This window comes from Amblyomma americanum, chromosome 4 (assembly GCF_052857255.1).
Source record: "Amblyomma americanum isolate KBUSLIRL-KWMA chromosome 4, ASM5285725v1, whole genome shotgun sequence".
NCBI lineage: Eukaryota > Metazoa > Arthropoda > Arachnida > Ixodida > Ixodidae > Amblyomma > Amblyomma americanum.
Window position 1 is genome coordinate 173,816,684 of NC_135500.1, and position 26,001 is coordinate 173,842,684.

Sequence of the window (26,001 nt, forward strand, 5' to 3'; positions counted from 1 at the left end):
TGCTGTTCGAGCGCACACCTCAGGCACAAAGCTCAAAAGCTCCTCGGCAGTCGCGCAAGAGAAAAAGGAAGATAGAAAACGGGAAAGCTGGCATTGCGCAGCGGAGGGTGCAGCCATACTGCTTCTTCTCCCTAGGTCGAGCTTGGCGCAAAGCGTGCTCAATGCGTTTAAGTCCTATAAATGCCCCGATGATGGTTCCCGCTTTTCAGTCCGGCTCTTCGGAAATGCCGCGTCTCTCCTTGGCGCTGCAGGATTGGGGAGCAGTTGTTGTTCATCCCTCGCTTCCTTCTTTTCGTCGCCTCGCTGTAACGCCCGGTGTGAAGGCGATGTGTGTGCGTGTTTCTTCCCTTCGAAGACCTGAGCCTGGAGAAGCGTGATAGAAGGAATATGGAAGCAGCAGTCGTGGGGAGCGATTACAGAATGCCGTGCCCTCTGGTGTACACGACACCCGCCCATGCCGTATCCTCGTCCTCCTGTGCTTGTGCCCTTGTGATCACACCTTGGAAAAAGCTATCGAAAGCGTGTGCAGTCTCTTTTTTAAATTTTTTTTAGGTAAAGTAGGTGACGATTGAAAGCAATTTGATGCAAGCACAGTGTCTTTTAGGGTACATTTAAGTGCAATCTGGATCGACCACAGTTCAGTTTTTCTTCGTATCCTGCTTTATTATGGTAAGCATACGGCCGCCACATGGAATTCACACCGCAATAATGTAAAGCAATAAGACGATATGGAAGGAAGAAGACAAGGCAAACAAAGTTTCACGAACTTTGTGTCCAACGTGTCCAAGGCTTTAGCTTCACATTTTCCTGTTGTTTTATCCGCTTTTCAAGTCATTTTCTCTGCAAAACGGTCACCTACCATATTTCTTCGTCGCTATAGACATAAAATCATTTATTTATTTATTTATTGAAGGCACAACACAGACCCCGAGCTGTTTATTGCCGAGGGTTGTTACAACCAAACAATTATGCCAAGAGAGCTACGTTACAGGTTATAAAAACGCCAACAATGCGAGCGTCTGTGGAAATGAAATGCATCGTTGGTATTTTTTAAAAGAAATCCCTGACCTTCTGCGGTTTAAACGGACATTGCACAGTATATACTGGCCCCATCCTCTTGTTAATGCGCGTTAACCAAAATAAACCTCCTCAAAGTCATTATCAGGCCAACAGCGCAACCCCCCCCCCCCCCCCCCCCAACCCCCTTCTACGAAAGTGTGCTTCACTGAATGAAAAAAAAAATGCTTCTCCGATTATAGTTTCTCATTAATGCGTTCGCCCAAAGCAGCTGCTTATGCTTCTGCTATTTGCGATGAAATCGAGACACCCAACCAAAACTTAAGCGGAGCGCACTTGGACGGCTCCTCGCGGCCGGCGATGTCACCGAGCACGTGACCAGTTTCCCAAATGACGCCGCTTACTCCACAAGTGAGCCACTAACAGCTTCGCTGTAAAATAAAGGGCAATAACAGCTTGGCGCGCACAAGCTCTCTTTCAGCGTATGGGCCAGCAGCCGGCATGAGTGCCACGCTGTTGTCATGTCATGTGCGTTAAACAGGTAATGAGCTGCTGTTTAATTTAAGCTCTATGACCCGACATAATGTTCAACAGTCTAGCAAGGGAACAGCACTTCACAACTGGCAATGAGGTGCTGGAAGTGGTAAAGGAATTCGTCTACTTAGGGCAGGTGGTGACAGCTCATCCGGATCACGAGAGGGAAATAACTTGAAGAATAAGAATGGGGTGGAGCGCATATGGCAGGTTCTCGCAGATTATGAATAGCAGGTTACCAATATCCCCCAAGAGAAAAGTGTACAACAGCTGTATCTTACCGGTATTCACCTACGGGGCAGGAACGTGGAAGCTAACGAAAAGGCTTCAGCTTAAGTTAAGGACAACACAGCGAGCTATGGAAAGGAAAATGATAGGTGTAACGTTAAGAGACCGGAAGCGGGCAGAGTGGGTGAGGGAACAAACGCGTGTTAATGACATCCTAGTCGAAATCAAGAGGAAGAAATGGGCTTAGGCAGGGCATGTACTGCGAAGCCAAGATAACCGCTGGTCCTTGAGGGTAACTAAGTGGATTCTAAGAGAAGGCAAGCGTAGCAGGGGACAGCAGAAGGTTAGGTGGGCGGATAAGATTAGAAAGTTTGCAGGCATACATGGTGGGCGCAGCTGGCAAAGGACAGGGTTAATTGGAGAGACATGGGAGAGGCCTTTTCCCTGCAGTGGGTGTAGTCAGGCTGATGATGATGATGATGGTGGTGAATGTTCTCGGGAATATTTCCAGGAGTGCCCCACCTTCTTTGCGGGCATGAGTAAAGCAGTGAAGTGGACTATGGACAACCGTTTCATTAGCAACCTCTGCGACTACCTCAGCGCAACGGTTCTTCACTCCTTTTAACTTTCAATACCGTGCATTCCTCCCCCCCCCCCTTCCTTTTTTCAACTTATGCCTCATGGCACTCTTCTCGAATAAAAAAAAAGAGTAAATCAGTGTATAGTCAAGAGAGTTGGTGATCAAGTGGCTGAGAAACTGAGTGATTCATTGAGTGAGTGAGTGAGTGAGTGAGTGAGTGAGTGAGTGAGTGAGTGAGTGAGTGGGTGGGTGGGTGGGTGGGTGGGTGGGTGGGTGGGTGGGTGGGTGGGTGGGTGGGTGAGTGAGTGAGTGAGTGAGTGAGTGATGTTGATAGATAGTGAGTGAACGAAAAACGGAATGCGTGAATAATCTTTATTGCTTCCAGAAGAATCCACAGAGGTGACTGAAATGACAGCCGAGACTTTGTATCTCTGTGTGTGTCTTGTTTTTTGCTCCTTCGGGAGATCTTTCACGTTGAGGAGCTTCCGCTTTTAGTTTTTTGCCCTGTATGTGTACCACATGTGTCTATATATCGTGTCTGGTGCAAACGGTGTCTTTTTGTTTCTGTGTTTTCATAGCTATCCGTTCCTGTCCCAAGAGAAGAGGTATCCTGGAGACGACGCAGCTATCCAGTCTCGGTCTAGAAAGTACGTTTTTTCTCCATTATACCCTTTAATGTCTTTAGTCCATTAGCCACTACCCTTCTGAGCTAGAGCTCTCCATCTCCTTTTGCTCCTGATATATTGCGGCGGACACTTTTGATGAAAAAATATGATTGCTCGGAGCGGGTGTTTCAGCTGTAGCGATGTTTGTGTTACAGCGCCCGTCTGCAAACTATAGGCAGTTCATCCTTTACTTCCTATCACGCGTCATGGTATGTCGCAGGTCATGAAATGTTTTCAGGGCAACTTACCACTAAACTGAGCCTGTTGTGCGACAGCTGTCGGTGCGAAACTCTAAGGATGATGATCACTGAAGGCGCACCCATTCATGATTCTCTAACAATAACACATAACTTTCTTCCTGAAAGCTTCGCGTAGCATACGCAGTCGATAAACTTTCTTTGATACGTTGTTATACTATACGAGCCAATAGAAGCATGCCAGTATCGCGTCAGGCACATTAGATTATTAGATGACGGCTAGAATGAAGTAATTTTTGAACCAGCCGCACAGCAGTTCATTGGAAACTTAGATCTTTCTTTTGGGACGTCCGCGTCTTGAATTTGAGGCTGTATGCAACCAAGAACAAGACACGTATTGGGGCTTGTTTATTTTAGATGTTGTTGTTGTTGCATAAGCTTGTATCGACGATACATTATCTTAAGTTCACTTGGTTGTTAAACGAGGCAAGCAAGCAAGCAAGCAACAATATCTTCTGCCATTTCCTCTCTTCCAAGAAAAGATGTTGTTGCGCTCTGTAGTTTCTTTGGGAAATATGGATCTCAGTACCTTTTGCACTACTGTAATTTAATATAAAAAAGAATATAACAGCCCTTCAGGCAGAAATGAATAAATTAGGTTCGGAGCTCTCTCCTTTTTGCCAATATTCCAAGCGCAGAGCTGTATATGCATGCCTCGCCAGAGCAGAGTTAGCAGTTACATGTAATTAGCGTTCTTTAGGCACCGCGCGCCTACACCGCACTCCCAGTTCTGTGGAGGCATCTCAGTGCACGAAATAGTAGAACTAATAACAAAAACTGAAAACAAGAAAAAAACGTTGCCAGCACGCTGCATCACATCTGCTCGCAGACAGACGCAGACTCTGGGTTCGCGCTCAGTAGGCGGCAAAATAAAGGCCATCGAACACCACCACCACCTCCTCCTTGCACGGGGTATACTGTGTGCACCTCAAGGCCGCGCAAAGAAGGACTGTTTGCGGCCTAGCACTCCTTATTCCGAGCCTAGAACGCGAGGCGAAAGAGAGACACGGGCCCGTGGGGTGTCAGGGGAAATAAGGGGCATTAAACAAACATTAAACGCTCTTTTCACAAAGGGAAATGGGACAGAATGGGGACGTCTGTATGTGTGTCTGCAGCGTCGGTGAGTCTCTCCCTCCCTCGGACCCTCAACGGCTGGCGTGTTTATATAAATCGTGGCAGCGCATTGTGATGATAATTTCTGGTCACCGGGACTCGCGCGGCGCCGCTCCCGTCTCGCGTTTCATCTCCCATTGTCGGAAGCCCCGGCGGCGTGGTATACCGCCTGGCGCCGCCTTTGGGGTGGCGGGCAGAAAGCGAGCTTCGCCCAGTGCGCGACCGCTTGGAAGACTCCTTTTGCTGCGTGCGGTTAGCATCGCGGCACTCGCGATGGCTGCCGAGGCGGAAAACTGCGAATGCTCGTTTATTCAATCCGCCGTATTGCTCAACTGCGTGAGAGCAGCGGGGGAAATTTGAGATTTACAGCCGCTACTGCTGATTTGTTCGCGGGCAGAATTTGGGATCGTTCGCCTGGGTGGTGAAGGTAAACATAGTTTTAATCTGTAATTTGAATTAGCAGCAGTTGTGGATTATTGTTGCAAAAATACAAAAAGGGTGGAAAAGATGTTGCCAGCCGCGGCGATTCCAATAATATAATGTCTTAAGCACCCAAGCTGCGGCCGGCGGAAATAAAGGGACAGGGTGAGTATAGCAAGGAGCAGTACAGAGCGGAGCGGTAGAGAGAAAAGGCAACAGAGAGGTTCATATATTATTTGGAGTACTTACGAAAACGTAAAAAAAAGGTGAACAACCTTGCGCCGCAATCGCGACTGTTCACATTAAAATCCGCTTTGTCTGTGCACAGTGTTTTGGTAAATGCAGCGCAGACGCACTGTTTTACAAGTTTTTGTTTAGTGGGGTAGTACTTCGCGGCAAGTGTCAAGTGTTTTAAAATTGCAGAAGCTTGATGGAGTTGGTTTTTTGGCCGTACTTAAAAGAGCGCAAACCTCACACGGATGCACGGAGACAGCAACACGAGCGCTGACTTAAAATTACGTTTTTATTGCAGAAAACAGCTACTTGAATAGCCAGACAGCGCGATGAGCAGAAAAAGAATGCGAGAATGGCAGAAAAAGAGAGAAGATAAACCAACAAAAACGTTACGAAAGTATCACTTCTAACCACAGAAAAACGTAATTTCCTTGTTCGTGTAAAAGCACAGACGGCACTCCAACACACGCGTCTTTGTTAGATAATATATCAAAGGCCTCCATGACTTCCCTTGACAGCTTGTTTTTGCTGCCACTGATGACATTACAGTGTTCGAAATCCGGCTTACAGTTACGACACTCCCTTAAGAGAACTTACAAGATCCTTTACTTTATTTTGTGCTATTCCATCTCGCGCACTTATTTTATCCCGGGTATTCTCGGAATATGTCTGCAGCACAGTTGCGCTTAACGAAGTGCTCTTCATATACCTGTATCGAAGGAGTCATTTATTATATTCGGGAAAACGAAAACATGGTGCCTCGTACTCGGATAGACTTATTAACCGAGGTTAACTTGCAGTCAAAACAGCACCTTCGTCACGCATCCGAAGAAATTTCGGGGAATATTTTTCTATACTTGTCTATTGATAGGGCTTCTTGAGCCCGTTTTTGCCAATAAGCATTATACAGGCAAAACGCATGAATCGTTTAACAGTGTTCACACTATATATTCACGCTTTGGACAATGCAGAAGAAATACGCCTGAAACAAACAAGGTAATAAATCTCGACCTGTGTGGAGTAAGAAATACAGCACAGACTGATGAACTATACAACAACTTCAAAACCGCCGCACAGAATAAGCATTGCGCCCAACAAGCAGCATTAAGCCGCCCAGATGGCGTACGCACGCCTCACAGTCGATTCACCCGAGCCTGAACCGACAGGATAAAAATCAGTGTTCGAAATCCCCTCGTACGCCGTTCCTTCGAGCCAGAGGGCTCACTTTCCAAATTGAATCATTTTTCACGCTCTAACGAAGAAAGAATATCGGCGGCCGGTCTTAGGTTCCCTCGCGTATAAACCTTTCATTTCTTATTCGTTGATGCCCGTTTCTCTTTATTGCGAAGGATATCGAGACATTTGCTCGCGGGCCATTAGAGCTCATGAAGAAATTGCCAGTCTAGCGTGAACGCAGCCACCAAATCTTAGCGGCCCGAAACAAACCGCACAAACCATAAACGCATGTGGCCTCCGCTCTGGGAACGAAATGATTTGATTAGAACTGTACAGCTTCGGTATGCGCGTTTCGCGCCTCTTAGCGTGCGCCTGTTATAATATATGCGCGTCTGTTCATTATACGGGCACGCCCATCATATTAAGCGTACTTCTCTGCGCTTAATATCATTGCGCAAATATGGCCTCTTCAAGGCCCGTTTCGTTCACATTTAAAGCTACAAATTTAAGTTGAGAGATGCTCGGCACAGTTTACACGAAGACGAACTATATTTAAAAACAACTTTTTGAATGCAGCGGCGTGTTCGGCAGTCAAGCCAGCACAATTGTAAATTTTTTCTTCTGATCAGAAAAAATAACAGCATCGGTTAACACATATGTAAGGGAGTCTCTTTCCAATCAAGCTTTAAGGAATACCGTATTTGTGGAATACTTTGCACGGCTTTGAACACATACACTGTGTGATCTGTAGACTCTGACACTGATATCTCGTTTGTGGGAAGAGGTAAGCATGTTCGTTTGACTTCGTTGAATACAACTTAAGGTGCCATTTTGCTTTTTCTACGGGAATACCCCACTATATGTCTAATAATCCGCATGCGGCGGTTAACAAACGTCCACCCTTATCCACGGCTGAAATAAAAGGTATTTTCTGTTGGAGCAGTTCAAACTACTTGCGAGGGAGCACGCTTTCTGCAATGCGGATTGTTCGTCGCGATATTGGGAGGTGTTGTCGCACACATTAAACTTAATAATCGCCATATTTGCATTCCTCTGCGTACAATTCGCTGGCTTGCATCCCATTTTGCTCAAATGTGTCCCATCACATCAGGTCTTTCTCTCTTTTTTTCTTGCGCTATTCTTCCTCATGACGTTCGCCACGCTAAGCGGCTCCGCAGCGTATAATCGGCACCGACCGTTTCGCCAGGTGACAAATGTTCCTTCCGCGTCCGCCTTCCCAGGCTCCCAGAAGCTCATTACACTTTTAAGTCGCCTCGCGCTCCGTGCGGTCCTCGTTCGCTTCCCTCTTCGCCGCTTTGGTTTTGAACTTCGTTTTGAGCGCCGCGTGAAATCGCGAGCACCGGCCGTGCATGGCCTCTCATATTTGCCGAGGGTATCAGAGCCTCCGCGCGCGGCTGCCGGAGCGTTAAGCGTCGGCGTGGATTTCGCGCGGTGACAAATGTTCCCGCGAACACGCTCTGCGCGGGCTCCATCGTCGTTTCCGCCGTCTCCGGCTTCACTTGGCTCGCAAAGCGCGATTCTAAAGGGTTTTTCCCGGCCGTTGAATTAGCGCCGCCTACCGGTATGCCAAAGTAAAAAAAAGGTGGGAAAATAAAAGAAAGAAAGAAGGAAGGAAAGAAATAGAGAGCCAGAGGAAGAAAGACAGAAAGAAAGAAAGAAATAAAGGAAGAAAGAAGGAAAGAAGCGAGCCAAATAGGGTAGACTGTACAAGGCAAGGGGCTCTCGTCGCTAGGAGGAATTACGCAGTCGTCTTGGCGCCTTTGAGAACATTAGCATTGCGACATGCGCTTGCGGTTTGATGCCAGACACTTGATAGCAATCTGGAAGGGATCAGGTGCGAGAGGTCAACGATGTGTGCGGTATTGTCCCACAACTGCCGGTCGCCACCTTCTTATGTATGCCGTTTCTCTTCCTTAACATGCTTCCTTGGCGTGGAGGCGACCGGAAGGAAGGAATGTGCAAGGCGGAATTGTCAGGACGTCCCTGCATATACCTTCTTGACAGAAGGGGTAGTGAGTCAGCAGAAGCTGTTGTGGTTACAAACGATGTCTTTAAAGAGGTGGCAGCGTTGGCAAACTACGTGTTGTTGTTGTTGTTTAATTGCAAAGGAAGCGCTACATCGTCGTTGCAGCGGAGTTTGACGGGCAGTGCCTGAAAGCTGGTAAAGCTTCTGCTGCCGCCAGCTCTTGGCCTTTGTTTGCCGTTTGTTGGTGCATATTTGCACTGTGTGACTTACGGCGAGTGACTTGAAGCGCGGTCTCCCGTCATCTGCACTCTGAACCTTAAGTTTCCTCCAACAATCGTGACTCCATTGAGCAGTCTTTTAAGCAAGCGAACTTCAGGCACTATGTGCGAGCGCTTCCAAGATGTAGTGTCCGCAGATCTCGAATACATAGAGGCCTTCTTTTTGAGTTTGACCAACAATTAGCGTCTACCCGAAGCTACTGCGCAATAATACCAGTTCAATGTGGGGCTATGGGAACTTGTAGATTGATAAAATTAAGCGAACATGCTCTTGCGTTCTACGAAACCAAGGAAGCGGCAGTGAACAACCAATAACGGGAAAAAGTCCTGGCAAATTTGTGCAAAATTCAATTTCTGACCTTCGCGTTTTTCGAGGTTTTAGAAAACCACACACGGACTTCTTCGGGCAGTCCCGTTTTGTTTCCAAAAAAACACCGAAGGTTGTGTGCGTTTCCGGTTGCGAGCAGCTCTCCGTTCGACCCCTCAGTAGACGCTTTCCTAGGAAGCAGCTTCTGGCGGGTCTCGAAACAAGCCACAGGGCACGAACAAAGCAGTTCTGTAATGAGCAGAGTCCACGGAACTCGAATGACTCGTCCCTTCTCGTGCTTGCGCGTTTCTCGACTTTCTCTCTCTCTCTCGGCATACTGACGGAGCATGAGCTCACTGGCTGATCAAACGACTGGCCGCAATCGCTTTCCCTCCCCTTTCTGAGTGTGGGCGGGTGGAAGGCGTGGAAAGGCCATGCATCACGACGTGTGGCCCGCACGTTCCAAGAGCCACGTTGTTCATAGAACACGCGCAGTGCATCGGTGATGCTGCAGCCGGGGAAAATGAAAGGAAAAGGGTGTTTCTTGTTGACCACTACACAAAGAACGATTTCGCATGCACTGCAATCAGGGGAATAGAAAGGAATGTCAAATGAAAGGCGGGGCTGCTGGGTTGCACAAAACAGTGTTTTCGTCCTTTCAGCCGGTTGCTTGGAACACAGCGCCCCCCACCCCTCTCCCTTTTTTTTCATATAGTCACTTGATATCGATGGCAGGTTTCTTCGGGGATTTCAAATTAAGACCTGTGAAGCTCTGATATGGGTGCCATTCGGAGACGTGGATGAGGTCTTAATTGTTCTTAATCAATTCTTTGCATGCTCTTGACCTCGTGAATAACGCCTTGAGTAAAAGCGGGGCAGCTTGTTGGGTTTCGGCGGCTTCTTACACAAAAAGAAAGAAAGAAAGAAAGAAAGAAAGAAAGAAAGAAAGAAAGAAAGAAAGAAAGAAAGAAAGAAAGAAAGAAAGAAAGAAAGAAAGAAAGAAAGAAAGAAAGAAAGAAAGAAAGAACGCTGAAACGCACTTTCCATAACATCAGATACACACTGATCTGCAACATGAATGATTATAGAAAATAGCAAACTTGCGCATAGCCGAAGAGAAGCATCTGTAAGCGCCATGCGGGACGCCGAAGAACACGAGAAAGTGCTGTTAACCCTTGTGGCCTGTACGTTATAGGCAACATCCCCGTGCTTCACAACTGCTAGCAATTAAAGTACACCTCTGCTTGTTATTTCTAGTTTTTTTTTTCGTAACAGCCTCCTTCGCGCACCGTGAAAAAGCTTGTCCTCACCCTCGCAAGGGTGGAACCCTTCGTACAATCACAGCCAAAGTAATTAAGAGGCCTTTTGTCCGGCACGTTCCGAGCTATACACACAGCGTCAGGAGGCGCGCCTTTTTCGGCTGCGTTAATTACACCCGGCGGCTCGGTGCCTGCACGAAGAATGCGTTAACCTTCGAGGCGGCCGAGGCTCCTACTGGAAGACAATATTGCCCGCATTTGCAAGAGAACGGCAGAGACCTGAGAAAGTATATACAGAAAACTGCAGAGATGAAATGAAACAAACAAGAGCGGGAGAACTGACACGGGCAAGAAACAATCAGAACACACTTCGAGGTGGCGAGGGAGAGAGCGACATGCCCTACGCACGCACCCTCGACTGCAGGGCGTTCCGCTTTTTCGCTCGAAGTGCGCGCGCGTGCGTTCTGCTCTTCATTCCCGGTCCGGGTTCGTTTGTCGGTGCGAATTGTTGGCTGGGTTGGCACACTGGTCTCTGCCCCCCCCCCCCCCCCCCCCCCCCCCCCCCCCCCCCCCCTGGAAGTGCAGTGCGAGCACTCCGGCAGCGCGTTTCGAGTGGGCGGACAGCCCAGGAAAGTTTCAGCGCTCATCTGAGGCGGTGGCTGTAGCCCCGAGTCGTCTAGCTCACAAGACCGAGAAGATCCGGGGAGGTTCTCTATCTGTCTGCGTGCGGGTACGATTCCTTTTCTCGGCCCGGCTCGGTTCGGGCTCAGTTCCGACCACCGCGTGCAGTGTATCCCACCTCTCCTCGCTCGCTTTAGCGGCTCATTGGAGCGCGCTGAGTTAGACCCGTGTCGTACTTTTTGTTTGTTTTTGATTTTTTTCCTGATTTTTTCTGCTTCTCCGAGCGTACGATTCCTCGGCAGTGGGCGAGACCACCTGTTAATTTCCGCTTGTCGGCTCTGGGATTCCACTCGTCGTCGGCACACCCCCCGCGTTTTCGAAGCGGGCCTCGAGGCCCTTTCTTTTACTGTTGTTCTACATCCTCTCGTCTCTTTGTTGGTGAAAGGCGCGTGGCCAGTGTGTCAGACTGTTTCGCTGAACATTGCCGGCCGGCTGCCTTTGGTACATGTGCTCACATCCGCTTACGAGCTGAGGCTGCTCGGCCTGTTCACGTCTCTCGTACGCGTAGAGAATGGAACGCCTCGTTTCTCATTGTTTATCGGCAGACCTCTGGAACGCGTTTCGAGGTGATAGTTGGATATGCGCAACACGCATAGCTCAGTGTGAGTGAGACCCGGATAACTCTGACCCGTGTAAGCCGTTCGTAAGATAGTTGTCTGTTTTGATTGCAGCAAGTGAAGAGGAGCTCGAGGAAAGTAAGTCCGGTTAAGCGATTCCTGATCAGTGAGAGCGAAAACTTTATAAGTATGGCACTCGAGGCATGAGCATGAGTGCTGATGTCGAAGCTGCCTGTCAAAAGACGCTTCTCTTTTTCAGTGAAACACGATGCTGTGCCATTATTTTTCTCTTTCCGTACCTATAGCTGCCGAGGTATTGTGCAGCTACGACAACCTATAGTTATAATAGTCTGTATGTAAACTTTTTCACGCATCTTTTCTTACATTTCAGTAATAATTATCGACGACGCAGACTTTCTTATGTCGTTCGTTTGTATGCTGCCTGATATAGGGCCCAGTTTAATTCGTTCACGTAACGTCGTGTTCGTAACGCACTGCTGCAGTCTTCCTTGTCGCTTTACAATCCTTGAGACTCGGTAATCAACTTCAATTTTCAACTGCTTTTTATTAGACAGCATATCTAATGGCTGCTCCATGATCAAAGTGTTTATTTCCCGCTTCTGTCCAACCTTCATCACAAAGCATCTCTAATTGTAAATAAATTCTAAAAATTGTGACTCATCGTGATAAGGTTCTTAGCACTTTGGTATAGTACCGACAACAAACTTATTTCGACTGAAAGATGCGCCCTATGACGGCAGCTAATCATGCTGGAAACTGACGGGCGCGCACATCTATAAGCAAAGGCTTCGTGCCCTTGACGAATGCCATTTTCATGAAAAGAGAGCAATTTCAGTGGGCCCCATTACATTGGACAGCGAAAGTATTTAAAAAAAGGCGATTTTCTTTTTGAAGAACAAAACTATAAAGAGAGAGAGAGAGAGAGAGGATGAAATGAGAGACTGACAGAGCCGCTCTAGTTCGCCAGAGACTTCCAACACGCGACCTGCGTGGAGCCCTTACCCACACCGACTGCCACCGCGCGCATCGCACAAAGCTGCCCCGCGTGCAAGACTGCGCACAGGCGGACCCCACAGCGTGCGCCCCGCTTTACGCAATTCGAGGAACGGAATGGGCCTCGCCACGATTCCTGCTCTCCTCTTGAGTGACGTTTTCATCTGGTTCCGTCAATCAAGCGCGCTTCACTCCTCCGTGCCACTTTCGTGACTTGACTCCTCGGCACGGAGTTTTTCGGGGAAGCCGCGGTGGGCTCAGCCGCTTTAGCCCCCGCTCGCTCTGTCATCTCTCGTATATAATACGGCAAACTCTACCGTGTACTCAGGAGTACGGCTGTTGCATGCTGCTGCTGCTGCTTTAGCGTCTTAAACGCGTTTGCGCCCCTTTATTAAAACTTTTTTTTTTCGCGTACACTTCATCCTTGCCAGACACCTCTCTACTGGTCGGAGCATCGCACGGGCGGCGTGCACTACAGAGTGGAGAAAGGGCGTGGGTTCGGTTGCGCAGCGCGTGGTTTTCGGTTAAACGGGGCGCCCGAAATGGAGGGCCTGTGCAGCGCCTGGCTCCCCGAGCCTCATCCGACTTGACGTGACGGCGGAAACGGTCGCAGGTGGGGCTGGGAACCTTTCCCACGCTCGGGTTTGCTCTCGGTGCGGTTCGCTGTACGTGCGCCGGGTGGTTCCGTTTGTTGTCTCACGCATCACCCGCGTGTTTGTGCTGCGGACTCGGACTGACGGAGCTCTGGTCGCTCCTGTCGCTGCGTGTATTTGTGTGTATGCACTCGTACACTCTAGGCAAGAATACGCTTATATGGGAGCGAAAAAGTGACCTGTTCTCTAGCGCACTGCTTATTTATAAAAGTGAGTGCGCTAGACGACATCTTACCGCTTTTTTTCCCCTTGTGTTCAGAGTGTAGCGCGGCACGCAGGGATGCGTACGACGAGGCCATCCGGCACTCAGTCGAGCTTAGTGGAAATGAACGGGAGACACATACTTTGTAAAACTGCTTTATAGACAGTCTGTACACTTCTTATGCACTGTTTTATTCTTTTTGTCTATTCATAGTCTATATACTGTCTATAGCCAAAAGTCTACTAAAAGTGTATAGCCATAAATCTGTAGATTGTATATGCCTATAGAATATGCTCTAGGATTTGTAAATAGACAGTTTATAGATGTCATAGACAGAAGTCTACGGACAGTCCATAGACTGCCTAAACAAATTTTTGTCAGGGTACCACGTTGAGACTGCCATTTCGGCTTGTCTTTAGAGGTTGCGATGCCGAAAATAGAGAAAAAGCTGACGTCCTCAGAGACAAATGCGCAAGAGACCTTTGTTGATGAGTTTATTAAAACCTTTGTTGATGAGTTTATTTTGATGGCGCAGGACACGTTTAGCAAAGGCTGCCATTGATAACGTGTATATGGTCTAGAATAAAATCGCCCAAAGCAGGCCACTGAACTTACTTTGCTCCGTCACTGCTTTTTAATTTGATGCGTGCTAGTAATTTGGTTCTGTTTTCGCGTGTTCATTACCATATAATATTGAGTTCACATTACTCAAGTCTGTCAGGCCGTTACCACTGAGGCAGCGCACACGTCCACGTGAATGGTTTGGGAGAACACTACCTGGGAGGTGCATTCGCAGCCCATGGCATTCTTATGTAACTTTCTTAATAAAAGGTTAACCTGCGAGATCATTCGCCGATCAAATTTAAAAGATGCCTTGCGTGACACGTCTTATTTGTTTCTTTAAGTTAAAGAAAACAAATTATGCTATGGTACTGCAAGATTAAAGTACATGGAGTGCAGTGCAGCTCCCGGAGAATAAGCTTTCGCGGCACCCAGAAGCAACACAAAGTACCGCAGCGAGGCGGTTAGTCGGAAGAGCCGAGTCCTCCCAGTTGCCACAAAATGGTACAAACTGCTGCTAAAAAATGAAGGAATTCTGGCGAAGAAATAACAAGTGGAGAAGTGCTACCGGACCCGCCGGACAGCTCGCCGCTCTCCGAGGGGAGGCGGCGTCGGCCGCGGCACCTCGCTCGGTGCGCTTTCTCAGGGCCGGCCGGCACACAATGAATCAATCAATCGCACTCGGTTTCCCGAGGAACTTTATCTGTCAGACACACGAGCGCCGGTGGCGGACTCAAGTGGCCGAGTGCGGGCAACCTGCCGCGCCGGCCACGGAAGAAGGGCGCTCGCGCAAAGAGCCTGCGCTTGGAAGCAGGGAATGAAAATAGAAGAGAGTAGCAAGCAAGGAAGGACACCACGAGGCACAAAGGCGGAGTGGCCAGTGCACAGCCCTTTGGGAAGAGCGCGCTTGCAGGGGGACTGGAGGAGGGGGGGGGGGGGGGGGGAGCAGTTGTGGCTGTGGCGTACGCGCTTGACCCCCAGCACGATCGGTCTTGACCGGACCCGACCTCCAGCTGCGCCATTCACAGAACCGCTGACAGTGGATGGGGAAGAGAGCGGACGCTCTTGGCAAGCTGGACAGAGCAGCCTTCACTCCTCTACATGGCCAGCCAGTGGCGTAACTGAGCATTGTGCGAACGCATTGCACAATAGAGACGACGTAACGCAGAGGTGCGACCTCGACGCTCGCGCTGTGCTGTCAAGGTATAACTGCGGTGCTCGTCGTCTTGAAAAAAAAAGAGTTAGAGAAAAATATTTGCATTTTCCTGCGCTGCAGTCTTCTGCGGGAGTTTTTGGAGGCGAAGATGTGCCGAAACGTCTGTGTGCTTTGCGACGTCAGCGCACGTAGAAGGGCCTTGTCACTCCAAATTAGTCAGGAGCCTTCAATACGGAACTATTTTGCACTGCTTTGTGCGTGCCCCTTTCAATTCCTCCGTCAGCGCTTCCCTCAGAACGCAGCTCAGGTGTCCACTAAGAGCGAGATAGATATTGCGCCTTTCTTTTTCTCAGAATCACCAAATCCAATAAACTGATTTCTACTTTCAGTCTCGTGACAAAAAAAAAACAACAACAAAAAACGGGTGGCTGTTCGGATGAGTAGAAATTCAGGGTAGGTTTTTTGAGCGCTCGTCGCTCAGACGATACGAACTTTCAGCACTTCTGCTTATGCACGTGTTCGATCTCTGCACATTGAGACCAAAACTGACTAGACCAAACGCAGTTTCGGACCTATGATCTTGCAGGAGTTAAACGGGTGATTGGCGTTCAACGCTGTTGATGTTCTGTACGAAACTCGGTACTTGCATTGACAGAATGTCCTGTGTGAAAAAGGACAGTTTCTCTGATCATTTGTTCATCGTCGCACAAGAGCGAGAATTACAACACGCGGACGTATGGCTCCTTGTACGCTATTGGTTTTGCCATACGTCAAACTCCTATGACCACTCTTGATAGTGCTTTGTTTTTTTTTTTTTGCTCTACATCGCACTGTATATCACCTTTTGACGGGAATAACAGGCTACACAAGGAAAAACGACGACTTAAACGACGGACTAAGAAGAGAAGGAGCGTGCGACACATCCGGTGGCAACGAATTGATTGTCTTGAGCATGTGCATGAAATGTATCCATGTTCCCTCGTACCACAATAAATCTTAGTTGTTGTAGTGCGCGCTTGTCGTGTGTCCGTCGTTTCAGTTGTTGTTTTTCCTTGTGTAGCGCGCTATTCCCATCAAATGTACAACCAACTAGCCCACATTGCTGCTTTGCTATAGCGTGTATCACCTACCGCTTGAAAACAACGCTAACTAGTTTCACCTTTGATTTCATCTGCTCGCTTATTACACAGCGACTCATATACCGACAATGCTGGAAAACATTGCTTCCGATATAACCTTATACGTTAGTATAGACAAGAGACAACAGCGGACAGCAGCTTTAGGAAGAGAAAAAATAATCTTTTTTTTTTTCATAATTTATCTCAGAGCAGGCTGGTGATGTCAGAGTGCCGTGTTTTTCGGCGAACACTGAGACCGTAGCAGAAATAGGATCACGCGTACGCCAAGTGCCTATCTGCATTTTGCTGTTGTACCACAAATATTTCCGCTCGCTTCATATGGCAGGCCGTGTTCGAAGCTGCTTAAAAGAGAAGAAAAAAATGTAAATAAACGGCAATATGAACGCGTCCCATCTCGTCAATTTGCGATTCAATTTCGAAGCAAACAACGGCCACGTAGCGGAAGAGCCCTGCAGCATCGTCCATCGCCCCGTGTTCATCTCCGCGAGACACAACCGCACACAACACACGCACACCGGTCGACCACATTGCTCGGCACGCTGTCGGGAGCGGCGAAAACAACGCACCTCCCCGCCACGGAACCCTCCTCCCCACTCCGTGCGACGTCCACACCTACGCACGCTCGCACCCCGCACTTTTCCACCCATGCACCGCAGGAGAGATGGGCGCCGTGCGGCGAACTGAATATTATGTGTCGCCGCCGTCCTGGTCGTCCCTTGGAAATGAGATCGGCTACTTGGACAGACGCCGGTGCCCTGCGGAAAAGAACGGGGGTCCGTGCGCCGCGCGCTCGGGGGAGAAGCCCAACCTGCAGTCTCCACGTAGGGAGCGGGAAAGAGGAGGGTGGCTGTCAAATTGAAATGGCCGCTGGTGGCAGTGCTGCAGCAGTTGCTCTGTTGTTGCTTGCTGGTTGCCTCGGTGTGTTGTTGCTGGAGGAAGCGGCTCAGAGAAGGGGGAGGGGCGGGGATGGGGAGAGGCTTGTAGGCCCGTATCAAGAGCGAGATGGTTACGGGGCATCCGTTCTGGACGGCGCAAATTGGATGGAAAGGACGGGCGAGGCGCGGCGGCTCCGTCGTTGCGACGCCACTGGCCGCTTCTTGCTTTACTGGGAGCGTGGACGTGCGCGCGGCCGCAAAGTGGATTTTTGAGGCCTGATTGCGTAGCGCGCCCGAGGGACGAAAACCAGGTTTTTGTGGTTGACTTGCTCGTCCCGCAGAGAGAGAGAGAGAGAGAAAGAAGTGGCAACGATACAACACTTTCGGCGCTCCCTCTGAGTACTGCGCAACTACTTTCTTTGCGTATTATATAGTATATATATTGCACCGGCTCCTGTTACTGATTTAAGCCGTGTTCAGTGGTCCGCGAGCACATCTGTGTGTACTTGGCTATGGCAGCAAACTGCATGGCACGATTTGCTGTCTACTGTGGCGACTGTGGAGAGCGCAATAGGGCTCGGACTACGAGGGCTCTGCGGGAGCGTTCGTCTTATACACCCCGAAAGTGGAGTTGGGGACGGGGACAGCGGATTTTTTCTGAAGGTGCGCCGAGATGTAAGGTTGAAAAAGGCCCCTTTCAGTATCAGCGCCCGCCTAATGTGGTTTTCCCTTCGATTTAACCGCGAACAGCCCCCCTTATGCTTTTAGAACTCGACCGCTGATGGAGTAAGCCCGTTTCGCCCGCGAGTCTGCTTGAATTTGAAAGCGCCAAAATACGATGCAGGCGTTGATGCTTATGCGAGAAGATATACTTGATATACGTGTCAGAAGTTTATGGAAACCACGCTCGGTCCACAGCCGCCTGAGTTTAAGACAGCTCAGCACACCGTTTGCCCATCGTATTATAGAAAGTATCCTGCCATCTAGCGTTGTCATCTAGCGTTGTCAACTTGTTCGTTTCGCATACACTCCATAGGTTACGTGTTGCGAATAGTCCAATTGATGGCTCAGGGATTAATGATATGTGTGCCATTTTTCGCTATCTTCGTTTTGCAGCGCTCGTGCCTTTCTGTGCAAGCGACCCCTATCTTATTTGACTTGTTTACGATCAGGGGTAGGAGGGGGGCTTCGGTGAACGTGTGCTGTTGCTTACGGACGACGAGTACCTTTTTTGATTCTTTCGTTCTTTCCTCTGTTTCTGCCGCAGCCAAGCCCGGCCGCCCAAGCGTTCGTCGATGTTGTCGATGAGTCCGAGCAATGGGAGTCCGCTTGGGATGATGAACAAGAAAGGCCGCATGGATGACTACCCGGGCTACGAGAATGGACACCTGGCAGGTGGGTGCATGTGCCAGCATTGAAAAAGTTGTGCATTCACTTCGGGTCTGTTACGTCTCGTCTTTGTGCTCTTATCTGCACCGTGTTTATACAAAGAAGTTTATTTCGGAGACGCGAATATGTGTTTGTCGTTGGAAATTGTTCTCCGCCAGGTGGCTTATAAGTCGCCCGTTTCGCTCGTTATTATCCGCGGCATACTGGGAGCCTGACCTTTGTGCGCTTTTTTTTCCACTATGTGGGCTGTAGCCAGCTGGTAAATTTTAGGTGGCACGCGCTTACTACTAAAAATATATTCTCTAATAAAAGCCTATCTGCCGCGTGCGAATATTCATATGCTTCGGTATAAGGCTAAATCTTTTTTGCTCGTTATGAAGAAGGGGGGGGGGGGAGGAATTGTGGGCTGGGCCAATCCTTACCTTTTGCATGGCTTTAGACATCGGACCGACGGCTTTAGAAATGCTGCTTCGTCATCTGCGAGCGCATACTCACCCATTTTTAAGCATGGTCCTCATCGTCAAGATGCTTTGTCAAGTTATCTTCCTCACTTGCAGCACTGCATGCACTGTAGCCGGTCAGAATAGACTCGCTCAGGCCGACCTTCCGACCGTTAACACTAGGAAGCACTGTCTCAAAAACACCCTTAAAAAAGTAAGATCAGTTTGGCGTTACTTCTGCAAGTAATCGGCACTGCCTTTGTTATAAAGGCGTACCATGTCCATTGCGTATGAGCCGAATCAGAATTAGTGTCTAAAAAAATAGAAAGCTAATTTCGGCAGATTACAAAAAAAATCACCGCCTTATCCACGCACTAAGTTTTGATAGAACCTTATGGAGAACATGGCTGATATTACGCATAAGATATAACACCGACCTGTAATAACGCAGGTGCGCAGCGATGCACATATTGCTGCCATAATAAGCAGATGTTCGTGAAACATCCATATTGCGCGAGTCTCGAAAACCGTAGCTACATAGTAACTCTCTGCGTTTACTTTCAAGCGCGCGATGTTTTTCAGTGCCGTCTGTCGCCCGAGGGCAGCACTTCACTCAGTGGCGCCGCAACTCTCGGGTAGGAACAAACAAAGAAGCCAATGCTAGCGCTGTTTCTGCTCGAAGCGATAGAAAAACTAGCGATACAAAAGAGAAAGAGAAACAAAATGCACAGAGACGGTCAAAGTCGCGGCGAGGCTCGAACGCGCCGCCAATCGTAAAGTCGGCGTTCGCAGCGAAGCGCACCGCCATGCGCGCTCGTTGGCGTGTTTTATTTCCCGCCAGCACCGAAGTCTGCGAACTATCTCTCAACTCTCTCGGCGCCTTCGACTCCCAAATTTATTATTTCTGGAAAAGCGCGACTGCATGCAGCCGCGGCGCGGGTCTCTGACGTCGTTCCTGCACACACTCGTGTTTTTATATCGCTCGACGTTGTTCGCATTTGTTCGGTGCGTCATCCCTACCCTTCGCTTCCCTCTCTCTTTCCATTAACTCCGCTCTCTCTCTCTCTCTCTCTCTCTCTCTCCCACTCTCCCCTCCTTCCTTTTCATCTCTCTCGTGAGGTTTCTGGTTCCCCCGATCTGTCCAGCCCCACGTCGTGGGAGCGTGCCGAGCTAAGGACGCTTCCGCGGCGAAAGCGGAATGAAATTCAAATTAGAGCGAGAGAGGGCGCCACACGCTACGGGGCCGCCGCGAGCCATCGCAGAGATGCGCAAGTTGTTTCCTCTGAGCGCCTCCATTGAGGCTCCTTAAAATGGAATACCAACTCGCGTCAGTGATGCCGTGGAATATGCAGCGAGACGCACGGAGCCGTTTTTATTGGTCGCACCAAGCGCAACGGCCTTTCTGACTCGCGTAACTTTTTTCTCTCGTGTTTTGTTTCTGACAACCTAGGGGGGAGAAGAAATGTAAGGAGCGATGGCGGCGACTGCAAGGCTATGCGCAGGACGGCTCGCTTTTATTGACCTGATATAGTTTTACGATTACTTCGCTTTTATTAACCGCCGCCCGGGCTGTAAAGATTCCCCGACGTCGTCTGCAGGAACAAACGCCGATCCGGGATAGCACAGAACTGCGGCACTCGGGAACAAAACGGCCAGCGGAACTGCTCGGCGAGACAAGATGTCGAATGCAGACCGATCGCTGCTCACGCACAACCTTTTGGCTTATTCAGTTTTCTTCTCGTTATTTTATCTCCCCGCTCGTCGCGCGCGTATTTCGCTCATTTACGTGTCGAAGGCTCGCATGTGAGTTGCCTCTGCGCTGTGAGATCTTTCGCAGTCCGCGGTGGGCAGTTTTGGCGCTCAGGTTTTTTACTGGCTTTCGAGAAACAGAAGCGCTTCTGCAGTCGAGAAGTTAACACGCCGTGCTCGTCGTAAAAATAGCGAAGAGAAAAAAAGGTAAAAGAAGTGGTAGGGGAGGCAAGTGGGCTGCCTTACATTGAGAGCTGCTGCGCTCCGGTTAAGAACCCTGCAAAATGCGTTGACCAAACGGCCCTGTTTGCAAGAAGCCGCCAAACCCGTGAAAATCGGCTTGATGTCGTATTTTCTCACGCGCCCACTCGCCGTGTTGAGGTCTGATAAGACACAGAGACGACATTTATGTAGGTGGATCGCCACTGTCCAGGAGTCCGCGCATGCAAGCGAAAAAACACCCGTCTCAGGATTTTGTACCGAATCTTTTTTTTTCTTCAGATAGATCCTTTTACTGCTGCCTGCTATGCCACCGCTGATAGTACGCAAGAAATGTCAGTAGCTGGGTCCGGTATAGGAAGGCAGGTTAATCGAAAGCAAAAGGGAAAGCATGTACTAGAAAAAAGGCGATTACTACTTACGGCCTCTTTCCCCTCAAGCTTCTACCTGGGTCCGCTAAGATATGCTATAATATGCGTCTGTTGCACGTGTGCTGAGCTAAGCTGACTACGGCAGGCTACGGCAGGCTTAGACCTGTTAGTGCCAAATGACCTGACTAACCGTGAAAGGATGTAGAACTGTCGCTCTCTGTCAAAACAATTCGTTTCCCGCTTCATTCTTTTTTGCTGCCTTTATTACCATTAGTAATGGTCGTGTTTGACGTCAGAGCTTATCATCACCAAGCAACGTCAAACACCATATCCAGCATCAAAGGCTTGTGGATGGCCAGTATGGCAAATACGAAAAAGCCTGAATACGCAAAAGTATAGTCAAAAGCTTCGGCCCCTACTTAGGGTTTTTAGCACGAAAGTAAGAACAGGAATAAATATAGGACAACACAGGCGCTGTATTTCGGATTTCGAAGAAGCCGAAATGTGGAGCGAACATTGTTTACCAAATCATTTGTGCAATATAGCATATCTTCAAATTGTCAATTGCAAATTGTTTGGTTTAACATCCCGAAATGACAAATGGTCTATAGAGGACGCCGTACTTCAGGGGTCCTGATTAATTTAGACCACCTGGGAGGTTTCGACGTGCGCTGACATCGTTTTTTCCCGTGATTCCGCAACCATGGGACCAGCAGCTGAACTCCAAAGGCACTGAGCCACCGCGGCGGATTAGTATTTCTTCAGGACAGATGAACTACTTTTAGTAAACACTTCAGTAAAACAGGTTTGCTTATTGTTGTATGCATAACATTCGATCCCCGACGACCTCAGCTACTGCCGATTTTTTGTTGATTTGCCTCCTAGATGCTGGCAGGCTTGCTTTTTGGAGAACGCTACATCGATGTAGTATACTTGCTGTCATCTTTTAATCAACACGATGCTATGCTGTATAAGAGTACGGAATGACGACATTTCCGTGTTTAGCCGGTGTAGAAGTGGTACCTTTGAGTTCGGGGCTTTTGCGAATTCTCCGGTACTGCAACCAGTGATGCTGGCAAGAAAACTAGAGGACACTGGAAGCTCGTTGCCACATCTGCATGCGCGGTCCTGATTTGGTGATGATTCTATCCTCAGGGGGCAAGTGCATCACCGCACCCGCGAGGTAACGGATGCCTTCCGGATTACGTAGCATGTTCGTCACTCAATTACCTACGCCTTCTTCACATTAAGAGAGGATGAGCAAGCTTTCGTCCAATATTCGTCGAGCGTCAAGTAAGCCTTTAGCTGAACAAGGGCGCCTGAGTGACCCCGACTCCTTCGTTCTGCTTTTCCCTTCGCACAAATTAACTAATCAGGATAATGCTGAACGAATTATTGTCCGCTTTATTGTCTACGCACGCCTGCGTGGCTCCTGTCATTCATAATTTGGAAGTATTACGTATGAAAATGTGAGTAACATAGAAGATAAGAAAGCAGAAAAGATTGTTCTTAAAGTGGTGGTGCCCATTGTATTAAAATAATTCATAAAAAAATTGTAAATTTTACCTATTATTTGGCAACAACGGCATTTTAAGACAGCACATACCGCAAATTCTTTCATTATTTTTATCTATCTGTATTATGTATGAAGTGAACCCTTGAGTATTTTTGTTATTTGTTGCCCCCCTCCCCCCTTATGTAATGTCCAGCCGGGCCCTTAGGGTACTTAAATAAATAAAATAAATAAATAAATTGAGGTACACAACACGCAGCTATGCTTGTTTAAAGGTTAAAAATTGATATTTTTTCCAACTATCTCTAAGTGCGGGGTTTACAGCATTCCCCTTTTCAATGCCGCGCAATAAGAATTAAATGTCCAACGAGATTTTACGGGCCAGGTGCGGGCTGTACACCGAAAATTACGTTAGCCAGTCACATGACTTGAAGGATGATTGGCATGCTCACTTCTAAGATTGCACAGATGATGCAACTGCAAGGTCTGCTGTAATGGCGTCTTCGATCAGCGTGGCCGATAATTTACATGCTCTTGTTCCTCTTACGCTCAATGCCACTAAAGGCATCCCATCAACTTCAATGCCGGTCTGGCAAAGAGAATGCAAGCGTCAGTCCTGATCCTGTGCTCAGATAACCACACGAAGCGACGCTGTAATTCCGAGTAACTTACGTAACTTTGCGCTTCCCTGAACCAGTAATCGACTAGATTAGTAACGACTTAGGAGAAAACAAAAGCATACGTACGGGATCGGCTAATCAGCCTCCTGTGTAGCGCCTTGTCGGCGGAGCGCGCTAACATACATCGATCCGCTGGAGCAACGAAAAATAAGAATAGTCAAATCCCATTGTGGCTCACCAAAGAAAGAACACAGACAGATCGGTGCAGGCTCCGGCTGAAACAACGGCCGCAGCCCTGGCGCGCATGCAATATTTATGCCTTGCCTCCCGTTCTTAAGATAAAGGAACGCGCTGCAGGCGGAAGGGTGCAGCGCGGAGAAATGCGCATAAGAACAGCATCCAACGAACGGTGCCCAGGAAATAGACGGGCACCGTTCTATCTAGAAGCAGTGCGCTAAAGAGAGCAACGGAACGAATGATGGAGGACGTCTGGCGGGACAGGCCGCGCCGTCGAACGAACGCGGCGTGCGAGAGCGAAAGAGGGGAAAATAAAGAAAAAGGAAAGATCCAAGCACACAGGGAGACGAATGAAGTACATGAAAATTTCGGGAAAAGTGACGCCATGGATTGACTGGAAAACAAACGAAAGAGCGATAATACGAGACTGCTGCCGAGCCAGGAAGTGGCGGTCGGAAGAGGACGGCGGGATAAAGGGAAAGCAGTGGCGCTTGGGTGAAGGGATGGAGAGAAGAGTGGCATGCTCTGCAGCTGGCTTTAGGGAAACAACGGGAGACTAGAAAAGGAGCACAGAAAAAAAAAAACAGGTCAAGAGAAAGGAGTAAGAAAAGAGATGATAGAAATAAGCAAATGGAGTGCGGGAAATCGCCAGGCTCGCGCTTCGATATTCAGTTTCTGGGAAATTTACTCCGTATACCCGAAGATTCAGAAAGGCTTCCTGACAGAGACTGACGATGATCGGAAGCCGGGACGAGACGCTCCTCACTTTTGCGTATTTCTCTTTGTTTTTCCATTCTTGCGTCTTGCTTGCACCGGCGATCCGGGTTTGTCATTGGCGTCTTGTTGTTTTTGAATCCGTTTCGGCTAGTCCATTGTGCATCGCTTTCCTGGAGCGCATTATTCGCGATGCACTGCCCGGAGCACTTGGCGGTTCTTTTGTACTCATCGTGTGTGGACATGTCTGTTACGAAAGGGAACGAGAAAGACCGACTGCTTTATTTATTGAGCCAGTAATGTCGAGTTGCCTTAAGTCAGTGTCATTACCTCTGCAGTGCAAAACAGCTATTACATACCTAGAATAAGCTTTGCAGAGGCGGTCGTAAACTTTGTGTTCAACGTTTGTATCTTACTATTCTCATGAGACTATTAGTAATCAATGCCATTTCTGACAGTGATGTGCAGTGTTCGCTGAACACTCAGAATTTACGCACCACTCCGATGTTGTGGTGTTTAATCTTAAAACTATGATCATTAGTCACACAAGAAATTTCCAAGAAATCTCGCCTGTGACTTTATTTTGAATCTGCAAACTTCACGAAAGGCAACAGTGATTCAATCCATATTTCTAGCGCAAAATAATGTCGACGTTTATAGCAAGCAGCTTTATTCTTTCGTTCCAGCAACAGCGTGTATAAAAACGGCCAAAGGACCAAGGTATAGATTATTTTCAGATCGTGGAATTCTAAAGAGGCTCCGATGCGCTGCGCAACCAAAAACCAAACAACTATGTCCTCTCAGTTCCCGCATGAACGCATTTTATTCCTGCCCAATCCGTTTGTTTCTCCATCACAACTTTCGCGCCACTTTTCACGCGCGCTTACTGCTCTAACCGCGCGTGTTTATAAAAAAAAAAGCCAACGAACACAGGGCGGCGGGCGAAGACGCATAGGGCTTCTTATTTAAGCTCACCGCCTTTCACGCCTTCCGATGCGAATCATTTATAACCGTTTCTTTTTTTTTCTGCCGTTTTATCTCAACTCTTTTTCTCTAGCTTCTTAAACGCGCACGTGCACCTGGGAATCTTCGGCTCCAGCCGCCGCTTCAAGAACAACAAACCCGAGCTGCGCTGCGCGTAGGAGGCGTTATTTCGGAGACCGCGCCTTCGACGCGCTCCGGGTGAACGAAGCGATCGGCCACGAGTCCCCTCCCTGCATGCGTGCAGACGCTGGGCCACAGCGCTGTTGTACGCGTGCCACCCTTTGGCCGATTATAGCAGCCAGCGAGGCGTCGGTAAAGCGCACATGGAAGGCGTCAGCTTCGGCGGCGGCCGACTCCGTGGCGGTCGGGAAATCGTCAGGTTCACTCCGAATCAAGGCGAGTGACGTGAAACACCCACCAATATTATTTTATTTTTTATTCTTACTTTCGCTCCTTTCCCAACCGACGCGCGCTCCTCGACGCGTGCCGTAACCCCACCCACACCGAAAACTGCCCCGCCCGCGTCCGATGAAAGAAGAAAAAAAGAGATAGCCCGGAAACAAGGGGTGCAGGCTGTACGCTGCAATGACGATGCGTATGCGTGTGTACGCATATACTGCACACGTGCGGCTGCAACGCTGCGGTTGCTGTACGTCTTTCCCCTGCGCTTTTACTCCCCCCCCCCCCCCCCCCCCCCCTCTTAGAGAAACCGCTGAAGACTCAGTAAGCTCTCAGCATCGATAAGGTCTCCCTGTGTGCTCATCGATACTCCTTTTTTTTTCGTTTTCTTTCGTCTTCTTCATTTTGTGCGTAAGCAGGCAAGTGGCTTTCACGCCCTTCTGGAGATTTTAACCCTCCTCGCGTGAGAGCCG

General features: G+C 48.8%; 1 protein-coding gene across 6 annotated transcripts in view; it reads left to right on the forward strand.

Moving 5' to 3' along the window:
- The window catches only part of LOC144128672 (dachshund homolog 1-like), a 222,953-nt gene that overhangs the window by 116,960 nt on the left and 79,992 nt on the right, over positions 1-26,001 (forward strand). For all 6 annotated transcript variants that reach the window (XM_077662261.1, XM_077662259.1, XM_077662260.1 and 3 more), the window contains 2 exons: positions 2,938-3,006; positions 18,161-18,288. In XM_077662261.1, coding sequence (XP_077518387.1) covers positions 2,938-3,006; positions 18,161-18,288 — 197 coding nt within the window. The remainder of the gene's footprint in view (positions 1-2,937; positions 3,007-18,160; positions 18,289-26,001) is intronic.